The 20315-nt window shown below is 35.9% G+C and overlaps 1 protein-coding gene across 1 annotated transcript in view; it reads right to left on the reverse strand.

Annotated features, from left to right (window-relative positions):
- Positions 1–20315, reverse strand: part of LOC100950607 (ATP-binding cassette sub-family A member 3-like) — a 305157-nt gene that overhangs the window by 175476 nt on the left and 109366 nt on the right. Inside the window, exons 6-7 of the mRNA XM_023513852.1 lie at positions 11250–11366; positions 10800–10921 (exon numbers count right to left, since the gene is read on the reverse strand). Coding sequence (XP_023369620.1) covers positions 10800–10921; positions 11250–11366 — 239 coding nt within the window. The remainder of the gene's footprint in view (positions 1–10799; positions 10922–11249; positions 11367–20315) is intronic.

A 20315-nucleotide genomic window follows, 5' to 3' on the forward strand; every position in this document is an offset into this window, starting at 1 on the left:
AACAAATGGTGCTGGGTGAATTGGCTGGTGACCTGTAGAAAACTGAAACTGGACCCACACCTTTCTCCTCTAACAAAAATTGACTCTCACTGGTTAAAGGACTTAAGCTTAAGACATGAAACACTAAAAATTCTTAGATAGAGTGCAGGAGAAATGCTTGAAAAAATTAGCCTGGGAGAATACTTTATGAGGAGGACAGCCCAGGCAATTGAAGTAACATCAAAAATACATTACTGGGATCTGATCAAATTAAAAATCTTCTGCATTGTCAAGAATACACTAAATAAAGCAAATAGACAGCCCTCAGAATGGGAGGATTTTTGTAAGTTATATATCTGACAAAGGTTTAGTAACCAAAATCCACAGAGAACTCAAACTTATTACTTAAAAAAAAAAAAAAGTGATCCCATTTCATTGTGGGCAAGAGACATTAACAGAAGCTTCTCTGAAGAAGATAGGCACATGGTCTACAGACACATGAAAAAATGCTCATCATCTTTAATCATCAGAGAAATACAAACCAAAACTACTGTGAGATACCATCTAACTCTAGTAAGAGTAGCCCAGATCACAAAATCCCAAAACTACAGATGTTGGTGTGGATGTGGAGAAAAGGGAACACTTCTGCATTGCTGGTAGGAATGGAAGTTAGTACGTTCCTTTGGTAAGGAAGTTTGGAGAACACTCAGGGATCTAAATGTAGACCTGCCATTTGATCCTGCAATTGCTTTTGTAGGTGTATATCCAAAAGACCAAAAATCATTTGGCAATAAAGATATTTGGACCAGATTGTTCATTGCAGTTCAGTTAATAATTGCCAAGTCATGGAAGTAGCCCAAGTGCCAATCCACCCATGAATGGATTAATAAATTGTGGTATATGTATACCATGGAATACTATGCAGCATTAAAAAAAATGAAGACTTTACCTCTTTTATGTTTACATGGGTGGAGCTGGAAAATATTCTTCTTAGTAAAGTATCTCAGGAATGGAAAAAAATCCATATATCCAATGTACTCAGTACTACTGTGAAACCAATTTTTAATCACTCACACTTGCATATCAAAAATGAAACACAACTATAGCCTAGGATGAAGGAGGGGAGGGGAGGGAGAGGGGAAGTGGGAGAGTGTCGATAGAAGGAGGGTTAGTATGGGGACCATGCCTGTGAAGCATATTGCTAGTACAAGTTTAACCCAGGTAGTTAAAGGAGGCAGAAAAGAAGAGAGAGAAAGCAAAACAAGCACTTGGAGAACTACAAATTTGTAGAACACAATGTCTTAATGCTGTAACTGGGTAAATGAGACGAAGGCTATGTTGATTAGTAGGATGTAAGCACTCCAATTTGTACAAATAATCAATATATTGAATCCCAAAATGGCATACATGTATTTATGATGTATGTACAAATGACTTAATTAAAAAAAAAAGTCAGAGTGTTAAGTTCAGAGTGTTAAGAATTCCAAAAATATGCTTCTGATCTCCAGGGTTACCACATTGTAATGTTAAAAATATTACAGATTTCAATTAAAAAATATGAAGCATGGAAATAAAAGCGTATGGGTCATTCACAAGAAAAGAAAAACAATAGAATAGATCAGGATGGCAGATCCAAAGTGATCATTCAGCTGAGCTCTCCTACAATGACTGGGGAAAAAGAGAGCACCCAGCACTACCTGGCACAGGGATCTTACCCAAAGTCATAGCTCTGGGAGCATAGCAAGGAGGTGGTGAGATGGCCACAGCATATGATCCTCAGTGGTGGAAATCAGATGAATTAGGTAAATTATTGCAACCAGCTGAGATCAGCTGTCCCCCGTCCCCTGCCTCACAGAGCTCTGGAATGAGAGAAAGTCTTTCTGGAGTTTTTAGTATTTGGGAGAAGCTGTGCTTTGAGTAGAAAGCTCGGAAGAGTGGGCAGACTTGAACAGTATACAGCAACCAGATTTGAATGCCAGTTGGAGTATATTAGGCATAGGTTTAGTGACTGGCAAGGCAGCCATACTGAGAAGGTCTCAGCAGCCAGGGGGCTTCCAGTGTGGGAAAGTCATGAGAAGGTCTTAGTAGAGGTCTAAAGCACAGTTGTCTTAATTCTGTTTGATTCAGAACTTTACTCTTGGGACAAGCTGAGGAACTCCCAGAACTGGAGTTGGGGGACACTGTGAGACTGGCCTCTGAAAGATTCTACTGAGCTTTAAGATCCCCACCTGGTGGGGTCTGAATGCTGCAGAAACAATCAAGTGATCTCCAAAGGCAATTAAGTTTGGAATAAAGACCATAGGGGTTGCTGGCTGTGCCGTCTCCTAAAACAAACAAACAAACAAACAAACAAACCCCACATTGTCTCCTGGTGTCCTGGAGACATATTGCAACATACTATCAATAACAGCAAGGACTTTAGTTGGAAACAAAGGAGGTGGTAAGAAGGAAAAAGGAGAACAAGGAGGTGAACAAGAGGAAAGAACCTACAGAAACATTTGGGCAACATGAGAAACCAAACCAGAGGAACTCCCCCAAAGGACCATGAGGCAGCTACAACAGAAGATTCCATCTATAAAGAATTAATGGACTTGATAGAAAGGGAGTTTAAAATATGGATGATAAAGACAATAGAAGGAACAGATGAGAAAATGGAGGACATAACCAAAAATCAGATGAGAGATAGGTAGAATATACAAAGGATATGGTGAAGCTTCAGGAAACAAGGAAGACAATCAGAGAATGTAAACATGGAGTGGAAAGTATCAAAAATAGGTTAGACCATGGATAATAAAGAACCTCAGAGCTAGAGGATAAAGTTTTCAAGTTAACCCAGGTAGTTAAAGGAGGCAGAAAAGAAGAGAGAGAAAGTAAAACCAGCACTTGGAGAACTACAAAACTCCATGAAGTGTTAAAACATATGAATAATAAGGACTCCTGAAGGGGAAGAAGATTTTCCCAAAGGAATGGGAACCCAAATGGAGACTATCATAAATGAAAACTTCCCAAGTTTTGCTAAGATCCTGACATACTCCTTTCAGATGGATATCAAACCCTGGGTCATCTCAACTCAAACAGCTTCTCCAAGATGTATTGTAATGAACCTGTCCAAAGTCAAGATGAAAGAAAAAAAGATGAAAGATAGCACAAGACCTAGAGAGACAGAGCCATTAGTATGACAGGAGACTTTTCAACAGAAACCTTTCAAGCTAGAATAGCATGGTCATCCACCTTCAAAATTCTTAAAAGAAAAAAGAAAAACAAAAAAACAATTCCCAGCTCAGAATTCTGTATCCTGCTAAACTAAGTTTCAACACTGATGGAGAAATGAAATTTTTTGTGGATATGAAATAACTGAAGAAATTGGCCACAACAATACCAACTCTACAGAAAATACTTAGACTTATTCTCAGTACTGATCACCACAATGGAACACTGGCAAAGTAAACACTGAGAAGCTAAAGGTGAAAACTTAGCTTCCACAATGGTACAAAGGAGAAAACTACACAATGGACTCTCACAAAAGAAGATGACTAGAACTCTATCCCACTTATCAATTGTCTCAGTAAATGTCAATGAACTGAATTCACCACTGAACAGGCATAGGCTAGCTGATTGGGTGAAAAAGCACAAGTGATCCATATACTGTCTTCAGGAGACACACCTAGTCTTGAAGGACAAAGCAAGACTTAGGGAGGAGGGATGGAAATCAGTATTTCAACCAAATGGAAATTAGAAGAATGAAAGGGTTGCAATCTTATTTTTAGATACAAGTAGATTTAAAGCAACTCAAGAAAGAAAAAGATAGACACTTTATACTGGCCAAAGGAACAAAACAACCAGCAAACATTTCAATTTTAAATATTTATGCATCCAACATAAATGCTTCCAGGTTCTTGAAACAGAACTTCATGAGTCTGAGCAATATGATATCCTATAACAACATAATATTTGGGGATAACACTCCTCTGATGAAACTGGACAGATCCTTTAAACACAAAGTAAACAAAGATACAAAGGCCTTTAATGTGAGCCTTCAACAAATGAGATTAATAAACATACCCAGAACATATCATCCCAAAGCTAAGGAATATACATTTTTATCATCAGCTCATGGTACATAGTCCAAAATTGACCACATCCTAGGATATAAATCAAACCTCAAGAAAATTAAAAGAATAGAAATTATACCTTATACCTTATATCTTCTTAGACCACAATAAAGGCAATAAAGGTGGAACTCAACTCCAACAAAAACGTTCATCCTCACACCAAGACTTGGAAATTAAATGACATTATGCTGAATAATAGTTGAGTTCAGGAAGAGATCAAAGAGAAAATTGTTAAATTCCTTAAACATAGCAACAATGAAGACACAAGTTACCAAAACTTATGGGATACGGCAAAAGCAATCTTAAAAGGAAAACTTATCAGATTAGATGCCTACATTCAAAAAACAGAAAGAGAGTACATCCACAAACTCATAAAGCATCTTATGGAATTGGAAAAATCGGAATAATCTAATCCCAAACTCAGAAGAAGAAAAGAAACAACCAAAATTAAATCAGAGGTTAATAAAATTGAAAACAAAAGAATCATCCAGAAAATGAATGAAACAAAAAGTTCGTGTTTCAAAAAACAAACAAACAAAAAATTGATAAACCTTTGGCCAGATTAACTAGATAAGAAAAGTAAATCTATTTGCTTTGGTTGTAGTCTCCTTTGCTGTACAGAAGCTTTACAACTTAATTAAGTCCCATTTGTTAATTTTTGTTGTTGATGCAATCACCCCAAAAGTCTTCCTCATAGTCTTTCCCCAGGCCCATATCTTTCAGTGTTTTCCCATGCTTTCTTTGAGGACTTTTTTTTTTTTTTTAATCATTCCAAGCCTTAGATTTAGATCTTTTATCCATCTTGAATCAATGTTTGTGAATGGAGAAAGGTACAGTTCCAGTTTCAGTCTTTTACATGTGAATATCCAGTTCTTCCAGCACCATTTATTGAATAGGGATTCTTTCCCTGAGTGTATTTTCTTGTTTGCTTTATTGATAATTAGGTGGTTGTAAGATGTTAGTTTCATTTCCTGGTTTTCTATTTAGTTCCAAATGTCTATGTCTCTATTTTCATGCCAATACCACGCTGTTTTGACCAGTATGGCTTTGTAGTACAGCCTAAAGTCTAGTAGGCTGATGCCCCCAGCTTTGTTTTAATTACTAAGAACTTCCTTAGATATACAGATTTTTTTTCTGGTTCCACATAAAATAAAGAATTATTTTTCTCCCTACACAATGGGAAAGGATATTTGCATATTTTGAATCACATGAAAGCTTGATAACTAGGATCTACAGAGAACTCAAATTAAGTAACATGAAAAAACCAAAAATCCTTTATATCCATGGGCAAGAGAGTTGAATAGAACTATTTATAAAGAAGATAGATGAATGGCTAACAAACATATGAAAAAATGCTCATCATACCTAATTATCAGAGAAATGCAAATCAAAACCACCCTGAGATATCATTTAAGCCCAATGAGAATGGCGCACATCACAATATCTCAAAACTGCAGATGGCTGTGTGGATGTGGAGAGAAGGGAACACTTTTACACTGCTGGTGGGACTGCAAATTAATACAACATTTTTGGAAGGAAGTATGGAGAACCCTCAAAGTACTCCAACTAGACCTCCCATTTGATCCTGCAATCTCGTTACTTGGCATCTACCCAGAAGGAAAAAAATCCTTTTACCCTAAGGACATTTGCAGTAGACTGTTTATTGAAGCTCAATTTACAATCACCAAAAAGTGAAAATAGCCTAAATGCCCACCCACTCAAGAATGGCTTAAAATGCTGTGGTATATGTAGACCATGGAATACTATTCCACCATTAAAAAAAAATGGAGACTTTATATCTTTTATATTAACCTGGATGGAAGTGGTTTACATTGCTCTTAGTAAAGCATCACAAGAATGGAGAAGCAAGAATCTCATGTACTCAATTCTGATATGAGGACAGTAATGACCTAGTACACTGTCGGAGGTGGAAGGGAAGAGGAGCAGAGAGAGGAAAGAGGGAGTGGGGTGAGAAGTCATGGTGTGTGACACTACTTTTGGGAGTGGGACACAATTATAACAGGGATTTTACCTAATAAATTCAATCAATATAATCTGGTTCTTTGTGCCTTCAATGAATTCCAACAATAAAAAAAAAAAGAAGAAATGTAAAATCTAATAACCTCAAACAGAACCGATTGAAGGGAAATAACAACAGATGACACAGAGATATGTGAGATCATCAATGACTACAAGAAACTCTATGTGAAGAAATTTGACAATGTGGAGGAAATAAATCAATACCTGGAATCACACCCTCTCCCTAAACTTAATCAAGAAGACATAAATCTTTTAAACAGACTAATCCTCAAAGAACTCAAATTAGACCTCCTATTTGATCTTGCAATCCCATTACTGGGCATCTACACAGAAGAAAAAAAAGTTCTTTTATCATAAGGACCTTTGTACTAGACTGTTTATCACAGCTCAATTTACAATCACCAAAATGTGGAAATAGCCTAAATGCCCACCAACCCAGGGATGGATTAACAAATTATGGTATATGTATACCAAGTAATACTATTCAGTTATTAAACAAGATGGAGACTTTACGTCTTTTGTATTAAACTGGATGGAAGTGGAACACATTATTCTTAATAAAGCATCACAAGAAGGGGTAAGCAAGAATCCTATGTACTCAATTCTGATATGAGGAAATTGATGACCTAGTACACGGTAGGGGGTGGGGGAAGAGGGTAAGGAGAAAGAGAAGGCGCGAGGAGGTTGGGGAGGGTCATGGGGTGTCACACACCTCTTGGGGAAGGGATGCAATTATAAGAGTAACTTTATCTAGCAAATGCAATCAGTGCAACCTCTTTCTTTGTACCCTCAATGAATCTTCAACAATAAAAATATTAACTGTTAACATCAATCATATTTAATGGTAAGAAATTTAAAACATTCTTACCAAAATCAAGAATAAGTCTCAGTGTCTCACCACTCCTTTTCAGTATCATACTGAACTTAAAGAAGTTTAAAAGCTTGAGCACAGCAAAGGAAATAATCAACATAGTAAATAGACAATACTCACAAACTATACATCTGATAAAATGTTACTATCCGGAATCTAACTAGAAAACATATTAGTCATAGAAATACAAGCAAATCCATCAAAAAGTGGGCAAAAGATATGAACAGAAGTTTTTCAAAAGAATATAGATGAAAGCCCAATGAACACATGAAGACATTCTCTACATCATTAATCATCAGGGAAATATAAATTAAAACTACAATGAGATACCACCTTATCCTTGTCAGAATGGCTATTAATAAAAAATAAAAAAAATATGCTGGCATAGATGCAAAGAGAAACAAATACTTACATACTGGTGATGGGACTGCAAATTATTATAACATCTGTGAAAAACAGTATGGTGGACCCTTAAAGAACTAAAGTTGACTTACCATTTGATCCAGAAATCCTATTATTGGGTATCTACCCAAAAGAAAAGACGTATAAAAAAGACACCTATACTCAAGTGTTTATTGCAGCAAAATCCACAATGGCAAAGATCAACCTAAGTGGTTGCTTATAAACTCATGAATGAATAAAGAAAATGTGATGTATATACACAGAGTCCTGCTTTAGGAGGACTAGATAGAAAAGAGGATGATAGAAAGTAATGAAATAACGTCAATCAGGAGGACTAGATAGAAAGGAGGAGGATAGAAAGTAATGAAATAACATCAATTGCAGCAACTTAGATGGAGCCATTGTCCTAAATGAAATATCTAAGGAATGGAAAAATGAACACCATATATACTGGCTAATTACTGACAGCTTAATCAGTGGGCACGCACAGGCACAAAAAGATGTGAACATTACCGGAAACCAAGAAGGGACAGGATGGGAAAGGGTTAGGTGGAAAAATCTTGCCTATCTGGCTTAATAAACACTCTTTTGGTGACAGGGACACTAAAAACCCTGATGTAAACATTGTACAGGGATATATGTAACAAAACTATTTGTATACCCTTAATATTTGAAATTAAAAACCTGCACATTAATATTGATAGCAGTCTTATTCATAATTTCCAAAACTTGGTAGAAATAAAGATCTCCATCAGGTAAATAGATAAATAAGCTGGTACATCACGAAAATAAAATACTAGCACATGAAAAGAAATGAGCTACAATGCCATGAAAAGACAGGGAGGAATCTTAAAAGCATATGTGTATTACTAAGTGAAAGAAGCCAATGAAAAAGCCATGGACTTCTGATTTCATCTATATGATCTGGAAAAGGCAAAAGTATGGAGACAATACATAGATTAGTTTGCCAGGGATTGGGTGGTTATGTGTTAATGAAGGGTCACCCATTATAACAAATGTTCCAATTTGGGAGGGTGCTGCTAACTAGGAAGCCTATGCCTGTGTGGGGCAGGAAGTATATGGGACATCTCTGTACCCTTACCTTACCTTGATTTTGCTGTGAAACTAATCTGCTCTCAAAAAAATCAAGTCTTTAAAAAAATTGGGGAGGAATTAAGAAATTCTTAGAATAACAAAAGTGGAGGAAGTTTGTAAACAGTCTTTCTCTACAAGGTAGTTCTTCCAGCTGAATGAAAGTACCTTAGACAATAACTCAAAGCCATATGAAAAGATAAAAAGCTCCAGTGAAGTTAACTATATAGGTAAATACAAAAGCCATTGTATTATGATATTTTTTATTCTGTTACTTCTTTTTCTTTTCACATAATTCAAAAGACAAATGAATAAAACAATAATAAATATATGCTAATGGACAAATACAAAGACATAGTTTGTGAAAATACCAACATAAAGAGGGACTGAACATGACAGAAGAAAAGATTTTGTATATTATTGATGGCAAATTGGTATTAATTCAAATCAAATTATGGTATTAATTGTAATCTCTACATTATTCACTAAGAAAATAATTAGGAAATGTACAGAAAAAGAAATGAGATGGGACTCAACAATAGAGAATATGAGGGAAAAAAGATATGACATATACAGAAGAAATACCAAAATGGAAAGATAAAATTCTTAATTATCTCCATTAAAAGCTGAAGCTGGGAAAATGGATGAAAAAAACCCCTAATACACAAATTGGATGAAAGTGAAAGGATAGAAAAAGATACTTCATAAAAATAACAAAAAGAGAGTTAGGTGGCCTTACTAATATGAGAAAAAATAGACTTTAATTAAAAAATGTTAGAAGAGACATTATCAATAAAAGACCAGAATACATTAACAGATTTTATAGACAAAACACATATGACTCAGATTTAAATTATCATATAGCATTTCATATCTTTAATTTGGCACAAATTAAAGTTAGATAATACAAAATATTGGCAAGGATATGGAGCAAGAGAAATTTTTATATTCTTCCTGCAGGACTCTAAATTCATAAAACCATTTTGCATGTGGGCCCTAAAATTTAAAGAAAACAACTTTTATCTCTCTATATTAGACACCATGATTGTACAAAGTAAAAGCAAACAATCTAAACATTTAAATGAATGAATGAATACTTGCATACATTGACATGACTTCCTACTAATTCCCATCTTTCAATGTTATAAAATATTTTCTAAACCTACTCCTACTGGAAGCATTTTCAGGACTATCTCAACCTGGAATGTTGTAACCTATATCTTTTTTTAAATGTATACCCCATGGTCCATTAATTTGCATTGCTCTCTGCATGTCTTCTTACAATGGTTTAATTTTATGTGTGAATTTGACTAAGTCATGGGTTGTGCAGTTAAACAATATTTCTGGTATGTCTGTGATCATGTTTCTAAATAAGATAAGCATTTCAATCAGTGGACTCAGTAAAGTAGACTGCCCTCTCCAACGTGGGTGGGCACCATCAAATCTGTTGAGGGCCTGAAAAGAACAAAAAGGTGGAGGAAAGGGGAATTCTCCCCCTTTTATTCCTCACTGCTTGAGTGGGACCTTGAGCTGCTGCCTTTTAAACTAGGATTTACAGAATCAGCTCCTCTGGTTCTCAGGCTTTCAGATTCAAACCGGAATAATACTACTGGCTCGTTTGGGTTTCCAGTGTGCTCTCTGCAGTTCATGGGACTTCTTGGTGCCCATAATGGTGTGAAATAATTTCTTATAATAAATATTTTATCTCCTATAATAAATAACCTGCTGGTTCTGTCTCTTTGAAGAACCCTAATATACCTCTCAAATCATTTTTTTTGTGCACATAATAATGTATGTATGTATTTATGTCCCCAAGGTCAGCTTTATGAGTTAGCTCTGTAGAGCAGGCACAATAATACAGTAAGGATCTATTAATTAAGTGTAAGGACTCTTTCTTTCATTGAACTAATTTTGTTTTCTTCCTTTTCACAAATAACAAGTTCTTATGTATAGTCAGATATTAGTAGACATTAGTTCCTTCAATAGAATATACAGAGGTATCTGCATCTCAACTCTTCATGGTAGAAGGGTAAGACAAATACATGAGATAGCAGCTAAAGGTTAGAAAGAATGCATAAATATGATTCTATTTTGGTCTGTGTCCTTTTTTACATGTATACTGTGCAATTAATTTTCACTGCTCTCTTCAAGCCCTTTCAAGTCATTTGAAATGCATATGATATTTATCTTTTCAGTCAGCATGTACACAGAGGCTATAGATGAGTTGGCAACTAAAGTGTAAAAGCTTGCAAATATACTATATATTTAGTCACTGAGAATATCTCACAGGAGAAATCTTAAACTCACCTTTATTGAATAATGTTGTAATCACAAAGCTGAAACATATTGTGGAGATTGCATAAAACAATAAGAAAATGAAGATCAGAGTTGAGTCACTATGTTGAATGATTGGTACAGGTTTAATCTAGTAAAACAATTTGGAAGCCAGTTTAGTCATACTCTAAGTGGTATCACACCAAAACAAAAAAGGAGAAATGAAACATTATTAAATATCTTAATAGTACTAGTGACACTGTTCAGTGAGAAGGAGAATTAACAATTTATTTCTTATAGAAGGCTCACTTATCTAGGTTTAAGGTTTATTTTTATTAGATATAAGCAGCCTCTGAGTTTCCATACTGCGGTCAACAAAAGCCACATTTTCATTCCCTAGTAACCTGAGATCCTTTAAGCCCACAGGTGTTTTTATTTTCCTTCTCAAAGTTAGCTGCAACAGTCAAATAGACACTTGCCTTGATAAAGAAAATTATGCACATGAAAATGATGGTAATTGAATACAATAATAGGAATGTGACGAAGTAGGCAGCCCAAAGCATCCAATTACTGAGTCCTATCATGAGCTGGTACTCCTGTGGGAGAATAATACAAATGAAATATTATATAAAACAATATATCCATAAAATGCCATAGAGTTTTCAAAATGCACGCACAAATATTATCTAATTTAATGTGTAAAATCAAAGTATGTTAAATAATAAATATTATCATCTCTAATTTGTAGAGGTGATAATCAAGGCTCAGAAAGTCAAGTAACTTACTTAAAATTATCCAGCTAGTGAGTGGCAGTACTGTGATTCTCAAAAGCCCAAAGATCATTTCCCTAGTAATGCACCTTATGTTGTTAAGACAAGAAAAACACTTCAATAAAGCTATATACCACTTATATTAATATTTCCTTTATTTTAATGTTTTCTTACTTGAGTATTAAAGAAACAAATTATGGAGATTAGAAGCAAACACTAAAACTAGGATAAAAAAGGGGAAATAAAAAGCTTAAAAGTTTTATGAATAATCTTTAGGAATTATACATTTTCTTTAGAAGTAGTTTATAGACATACACAGTATTTCAAGTTTTAACAAAATAACATCAAAAGGATTTAGCTAACAATATAGTGTATAAAACCAATAAAAAGATTGAAACAAGTGGTATCCATTTTTAGATACTAATTTATTATTTATTTATCTAAACTATGTTCTAGATTAAAAATGGGGAAGAAATAATTGCACTACCCTCAGACACCTAGCACTCATTCCTAGAAATTGTGTAGAATCAAGTACTTCTACCAAATCATTAGTTAATGTGTTATAGCAAACATCACTCAGAAAATATGAAATCACACCACTGTGATCCCACAAGCATTCTGAAATGACATTCTGAACTAATGTGAAATTATTTTTGTATTTCAAAATATTATGGGGTACATATTTTTTGTTATATGCATTCATTTTGTTATGTTTGAGTCAAGGTTGTGTATCCATTACCCAGATTGTGTTCATTGTACCCATTAGCTGTTTTTTTGCCCATTCCTTCATATGCCCTCCCTCCTGCTTGATTTCCACTGAGTTTTACTTCCCTCTGTGACACGTGTGCTCATTTATTAGTTCCAATTTAATAGTGAGTATATGTGCTATTTGTTTATCTTGGGATAATGATCTCCAGTTCATTCAAATTGTTGCAAAAGGCCTTAATTCAGCTTTCTTCATGGCTGAGTAGTAGTCCATAGTATACATAAATCACATTTTTGTTAATCCACTCATGAATTGATGGACAGTTGGGTTGATTACACATCTTTGCAATTTTGAATTGTGCTGTTCAATTCAAACTGAAACAAACATTTGAGTGTTGGTGGGTTTTTGATAAAATGACCTCTTTTCCAGGGTACCTATTCTTTTTTGATACCACCAGTGTTGATTAACTATACTTTCACTACCATTCAGGTTGAAGTATTTTTAAATTCTCCTTATAATTTGTTGTGACCTATGGATTGTTTGTAAATTTGTTGTTTACCATTTTACTGAGATTTTCATATACATCATATTGTTATTGAGTTCTAATTTTCATTCATTGTTACCAGAAAAATATACTTCATATTATATTTATGATTTTATGTTTATTGAGACTTGTTTTATGGCTCAACATTTAGTCCATCTTAGTTTGATTCCCAAATATTTGGGATTTCTTCTAGATATATTACCCTTATTGAATCTGTAGTTTAATTCCTTTGTGATAGAGAATATACTTTATATTATTTCAAGAACCTAGTCTATCCAGTGTACTTGAAAATAAGGTATATTCATCAATATTCAGAAATAGTGTTTGGTAAACATCATTGATGTAGTTGAGACTATTGTGGAGTTTTACTTCATATCTAGTGACAAAAATAGATTAAAATTAAAATATGGTAAAAGATATTTCATGCAAATAGTAACCAAAACAGAGCTGGAGCAGCAACATGTATGCACAGAGCAGAGACCCAAAGTATATAAAGCAAAATTTAACAGAACTATTGTAGAAATGATTCTACAACTTTAATTTGAGACTATAATACACAATTTTCAATAATGGCTAGAAGAACTAGAAAAAGAATCAGTAAGAAAATAAAAGGGGACAAGAGGACCTGACATATATAGAACATGCCACCCAACACAAACATAATACAGATTTTTCTCAAATGTTCATAGAACATCTCCAGAATAAACTGTGGTAAGCCACAAAAATATGTTTTATTACATTTCAAAGAATTAAATCATACAAAATATTCTTTTCTGTTCACAATGGAATTAAAGTGGAAAACAACAGCAAAAGGAAAATTGGAAAATGCATAAGCATGTGGAAATTAAATAATGCACTCTTAAACAACCAATGGGTCAATAAAAAAGTCAGAATAAAAGGGGGCAAATACTTTGAGACAAGTGAAAACAAAATCTACCAAAACTTATGAGAGGCAGTGAAAGCAGTATTCAGAAAGAAGTATATAGCTGCAAGTGGCTAAATTATAAAAGGAGAAAGAGCTCAAATAATACACAACTTTACTCTTTAATGACTTAGAAAATAAGAATAAATTAAAGCTAACAGAAGAAAGGAACTGATAAAGATTAGAGTGGAAATAAATAAAAATAGAGAAAAGGTAAACAGTAGAGAAAATCAACAAAATCAAAATTTAATTCTTTGAAAAAATCAACTAAATTGGCAAACTTTTAGCCAGATTTACTGAGAAAAATTTAGGGAACATTCAAATTACTAAAATAAGCGAGGAAACATTATTTCTGATTTTATAAAAATAAAAAGAATCACAAGAGAGTGCAATGATAATTGTTTGCCACAGTACTGCATAATATAGATAAAAAATAACCAAATTTATAGAAATATACAACTTAATAAGATTGAATCATGAAGAAATAGAAAATCTGAACAGATTCATAACTAGTAAGGAGTTAAAATCAATAACTGAAAACCTAAGGACTATAAATCTGAACAGACTTATAACTACTAAGGAGATAAAATCAATAACTAAACCAAAAAAACTAGAAATCTGAACAGACTTATAAGTCATAAGAAGGTAATTCAATAACTAAAAATCACTCAACAAAGAATAGTCTTGCACCAGATTGATGCATTCTATCAAATAGTTAAAAAATAAAAAACAATGATCTTTCTCAAACTCTTCCAAGAAATGGATGTGGAGGTGAAACTTCCTAACTTATTTTATGAGGCTAGCATTAATTTGATAGGAAAGCCAGAAAAAGACATAACAAGAAAATAAACCACACACCAATAGCCCTAATAAATATTGATATAAATATTCCTTAATAGAATATCAGCAAACTAAATTCAGAAGTATATATGCATTAAAAGTATTATATACCAGTAACTGGGCGTTGTGGTGGGCACCTGTAGTCCCAGCTATCTGGGAGGCTCAGGCAAGAGAACATTTAAGATCAAAAGTTTGAGGTTGCTGTGAACTGTGACAGCATAGCACTCTACCAAGGGCCCCATAATGAGACTCTGTCTCAAAAAAAAAAGTGCCATTAACTTTGTGACTTACACGTGAAAGTATTATACACCATGACCAAGTAGGAATTATTTATGAAATGCAGGGAAAGGTCAACATAAAAGTCAATAAACGTAATATACCACATGAAGAGAATAAGGTAATAAAACCAAGTAATCATCTCAACTGATGCAGAAAAACTTTCAAAAACATGTAAATGACACAGCATTCAATATTCTCAATATACTGGAAATCAAAAGGAATTTTCCTCAATATAATAAAGGCCATAGATGAAAAATGATAGCTAATATATTTTTCACTAAGAATAGAGAACATACAAAGATACTACTTTTTACACTGGCTAGACTTAAAAGTTCTACACAGAGGAATTAGGAAAAGAAAAATAAAAGGCATCAGATGGGAAAGGAAGAAGTAAAATGATCTTGGTAGATGATATGATCTTAGTTAAGTTTATATACAAAAAACCCAAATTCAGCAAAGCTACAGAATTCAAAATCAGCACAAAAAAATTACTTGTATTCATTACCCACTAACAATGAACAATCCAAAAAAACTTTTTTGAATCATATTTGCAATAGCATAGAAGTGTCTACAATGCTTAAGAATAAACTTAACCATGGACAGAAAAGATATACACACTAAAAACTAAAAAATATTGTTGAACAAAACAAAGTAAGGCATAAATAAATGAAAAGATGTCCTGTGGTTTTAAAATGTAGTTTTTATTGTTACTTAGGTATAATGCAGCCTAAGACAATTGCCACATTGGGGGGTGGTGGCTTTGAGGTCATTCAGAGAGAGGAAGGGGAGAGGGAGCTAGGAAGAGTGAAGCAAAAGCCTGTGTTACTATTTAAGTGGGAAAGGCATTGCAGGGCAGGTTAAAAACACTTCGCCTAATGTCAGCAGGCATATAGAAGCTTTCTCTAGTTATATGTATGTTAACTGATCTTAAGGGGATTAGGATGATGGTATAGTGGCTTGGTGTGTGAAAACTAATAAAAAAAGGTGGTTGAGAATAGGAGATGCTGTGTTTTGTATTGGAACATTTAATATGGTGAAAGAGAAAAACTAAAACCATTCCTACATAGAAGCAGAACCAGATAAGGATGTCTACTATCACTACTACTATTCGACATAGTGCTGGAAGTCCCAGCCAAAGCAATCTGACAAGAGAAGGCAATCGAAAGTATCCAAACAGGGACAGAAGAGGTCAAACTATTGCTCCATGCTGATGATAAGATTTTATACCTAGAAAACCCTAATGACTCAACCAAGAGGCACCCAGAATTGATAAACACAGCAATGTCTTGGGATATAAAATCAATGTACACAAATCAGTGGCCTTAATATACACCAACAATAGTCAGGCTGAGAATCAAATCATGGTAGCATCAAAAGAAATGAAATACTTTGGTATATATTTGAAAAAGCATGTGAAGGATCTCTAAAAGACAACTATGAAACATGGAGAAAAGAAAATGCAGAGGATATTAACAGATGAAAGAACCTACCATGCTCATGACTCAGAAGATCAACATTGTTAAAATGTCTATACTACCCAAGTAGTGGTCTACAGAGTCAATGCAATCTCCATTAAAATACCAACATCACATTTTTCAGATATTTAAAAAATAGCTCTATAATCTCTAAGAAATCAGGAAAAACCCAAATATTCAATGAAATTCTGTGAAATAAAAACAAATCTGGAATAAAAACAGTACAGTTTTTGCACAAAAATAGAGACATAGACATATGGAACAGAACACAGAATCTAGAGATGAAACCAGCCTCATATTGCCATCTAATCTTTGACAAAGAAAACAAAAGCATACACTGGGGAAAAGAATCCTTATTCAATAAATAGCATTAGAAGAACTGGTTAGCCACATTTGGAAGACTAAAACAGGATCCACACCTCTCACCACTCCAAAAAAAAAGTCAACTCATGATGGATAAAAGATTTAAACCTAAGACAGAAAACTACAGAAATTCCAGCAGAAAATATGGGAAAAACTCAGAATGATATTGGCCTAGGTAAAGAATTTATGGAAAAAATATCAAAAATAAATAAATGGGAGCTGATCAAGTTAAAGGTTTCTGCACAGCTAAGGACATAATCAACAAAGCAAGGAGACAAGCTACAAAATGGAGAAGGTATGTGCATGCTGCACATCTGACAAAGGGCTAATAATTAGAATTTATGATGAACTCAAGCAAACCAATAAGATCAAGCAACTCCATTGAAAGCAGTGCAAGAGGGGCATGGACCAAGATGGAAGACCAGAAGTATTGCTTGGCTGAGCTTTCCTAGTATGACTGGGAAAAAAAGAGAACCAAGCCATATCTAGCACGGGGACCTTACCTGGAGTCATAGCTCAGGAAGCACAACAAGGTGGTAGTGTGCAGGAGACAGTATGTGATCAGAGCTGTGGAGGTCTGACTCAATAGACAAGTGATTGGAAGCCAGCATACCAGCCCCACACCCACCCACGGAGGTCCAGGGATAGGAGGAAATCTTTCTGCAGTTTTTGGTTTTGGAGGAAAGCTGCATATTGAGTGGAAAGCTTGGAAGACTGAGCAGACTCAAACAATATACAGAGACTAAGTGAATACTAGGTGGAGAGGATCTCCCATTGGTTTGGTAGCTGGCAAGGCACCCACACCAGGAATGTCCTGACTGCCAGGGGTCTGCCACTGTGGGAAGATTGCAAGAAGGTAATGAGACTAGACCTCCCAGCAGGGGCCTAAAGTATTCCATTGACTCTGTAGTATGGCTGTCTCTATTCTGCCTGCCTGGATTGAAATTCCATCCTTGTGGCAGGCTAAGTGGCTCCCATACACCCCAAGAACTACTGTCAGGGAACACTGTGAGACCTGCATTTGAAAGATTCTGTAGAGCTTTAAGATCACAACCTGGCAGAAACTAAATGCTGAGAAAACAATAAGATGATCACCAAGGGCAACTAAGTTAGGAAACAAAGACATGCCTGGAAACTGGCTGTGTTCTCCATCTCCTGAAACCGAATGCCACCTAGCCTGGTGTCCTGGCAATACACATGTACACACACACATATATATGTATATGTGTATATACATATTATTTATTCTGCAAGCAGCCAGGAATAAATGCCAACTGACCTACAGTGGCAGGGCCATCAGTATGACAGCAGACTTTTCAATTGAAATTTTCTAAGCCAGAACAGAATGTTCACCCACCTTCAACAATCCTAAACAAAACTACATATATATATTCATAGGAATTTAAGTATATATTATTATTGGCCCCTTCAGATAGACAATTTTTTCTTATTTTTAGTTTTTTTTTCTTTTCTTTGTTGCTGAAGTTGCTCTCTTTTTGGCTCTTTGAGTTTTTTTTTTTTATTGTTATGTTGTGTTTTGCTTTTGCTAATTTGTTTGATTGGTTCTATTCTTAACTTCCATTTTCACTTTCATCAAAAGCAATGGCTCCTGTATTTTTGGTTACAGTATTTCAGCCTCATTTATTCTCTCTATTCCACTACTCTCTCTTTTGATAGAGACTTTTCTACTTTTCTCACCTTTCCCACATAAATCACCATATAAAAGCAAAGATATCCCCTCATTTTTTCGTCTTTCTTTTATTTTTCATCTTCCCACTCTCTCATTTATATGAGGAACCTGTATTTTTAATTTTATTTATATTTTCCTATTTTACTATTATTATCTCTTTTTTTCTCTGAGTGCTGTCGGTTACAGCTTGGGTCTTGCTGGGAGGTCACAGCAGTATTCTGGCTCAGGGAGGCCAAAGAATCATGGTCTAGGTAGCCCTTCTACTTTTGGACTTGAGAAGACAGTACTGGAAAGTCAACACTGCAGAAATATTCTCTTTGTTTTTCTTTTTTATTTATCTTCTCTCTTTTTTCTTTCTCTTCCTATTTTTGGCAGAGATAGAGTCTGGCTCTGCTCAGGTTGGTAAGGAGCTCCTGATTCTGAGGAACCTATCCAGCAAAGCCCCCTAAAATACTTGAGTTACAAGTGTGGCCTTAGATTTGTGCCAATCAATACCACTTCTCTTTCATTATCATTCTCTTTTTCTGTCCTCATTTTCTCCTGTTCTTCAATTCTTTTCTTTCACCCTTATTACTTTTTTCTTTTTCTCCTTTCCTTCTCAGATTTCTGGCTGATTTTGCCAGGTAAACCCTGGGAGCAGTGGCCTACTGGAGTGAATAGGGTCTCGGACCTGGGGGACCACAAGTGACTGGGTGTAAGGTAGGGAAGGAGGTATTAACCTTCCCAGACTAACCCAGTTGCCAAGTGGGTCCCTTTGCCCTCATGGAGCCGGGCGGAACCCAAAACTGCTTGCTAGAGTCGCATGCCTCACGGGCAGCAGGCTCCTGCTCTGGGCAGGCCCAGTATGGCTTGCTAGGGCCGCAGGTGTGCTGCAGGTGTCCCGCAGGAAGAGGCGGAGAAATCCTCCAATCTAGGTAGACCCAAAACAGCTTGTGAGAGGCACACACACCCCACGGGGGCAAGGGGAGGTGTTCCCCGCTCCAGGCTCCCAAGCTGGGCAGGCCTAGAACTGCTTGCTAGAGCCACACTCGCCCTGCAGGTGGTGGTAGAGGGGTCTACCACTCTTGGAGGGCCCAGAACTATTTGCTAGAGCCACATACGTCCCTCAGAAAGAGGTGGAGGAGTCCCCCGCTCCGGGCTCCTGCACTGGGAGGGCACAAATCAGCTTGCTAGCGCCACACGCATCCAACAGGCGACGGTGAAGTAGTCCCCTGCTTCCCTCCGGCTACTCTGGTGGGGCTGATCTAGGACTGATCTGATCGTCCGTGTACCTGGCACTACCGCTGCCATTCCCCTACCATCTGGCTGCTCCAGGGTTCCGAACTAGGACTGATCTAGCCACTACAGTTCCCCTGTTCCACCCAGAAGGGCTGAACAAGGACTGATCTGGCTGCTGCCAGTTTCTGGCCCCCCGGTTGCCCGGCAGGCTGAACAAGGTCTAATCCAGTCACGCACACTTCTGTGCAGCTGCTGCTGTTCCACTGCACCCCGGCTGCCCCAGCACCCGAGAACTGGGAGAAGACAACAGACACGCTCTGCCTGTCTCTCTGGGCAACCAGAAGAAGCCATCAACTGAACGGTTCTGATAAGGCCTCCAAACAAGCTAAACTCAGCATGGGGCGGAACCAGCGGAAAAACTCTGGCAACTCAAATAACCAGAGTAGATTAACCTCTCCAAGGGAAAATAGGGAAGACACAATTGAAGACCCCATCCACAAGCAAATGGCTGGGATGTCAGAAATCAAGTTCAGAGTGTGGATAGCAAATAAGATTAACAGACTGGAAGAAACGAAGGAATTAGAAGCTCAAGAAATTGTTCAAAAGATTTCTCAAAAAATTATTCAAAAGATGACTCAAGGACTCAACTATTTCAAAGATAAAATGATCAAAGATTTTGAAATACTGAGATAAGAGGTTGCAGCCCTCAAGGATCTGAAAGACACAGTGGAATCCCTC

Source organism: Otolemur garnettii, unplaced genomic scaffold (assembly GCF_000181295.1).
Source record: "Otolemur garnettii isolate 467f Iridium unplaced genomic scaffold, OtoGar3 scaffold00044, whole genome shotgun sequence".
NCBI classification, from domain to species: domain Eukaryota; kingdom Metazoa; phylum Chordata; class Mammalia; order Primates; family Galagidae; genus Otolemur; species Otolemur garnettii.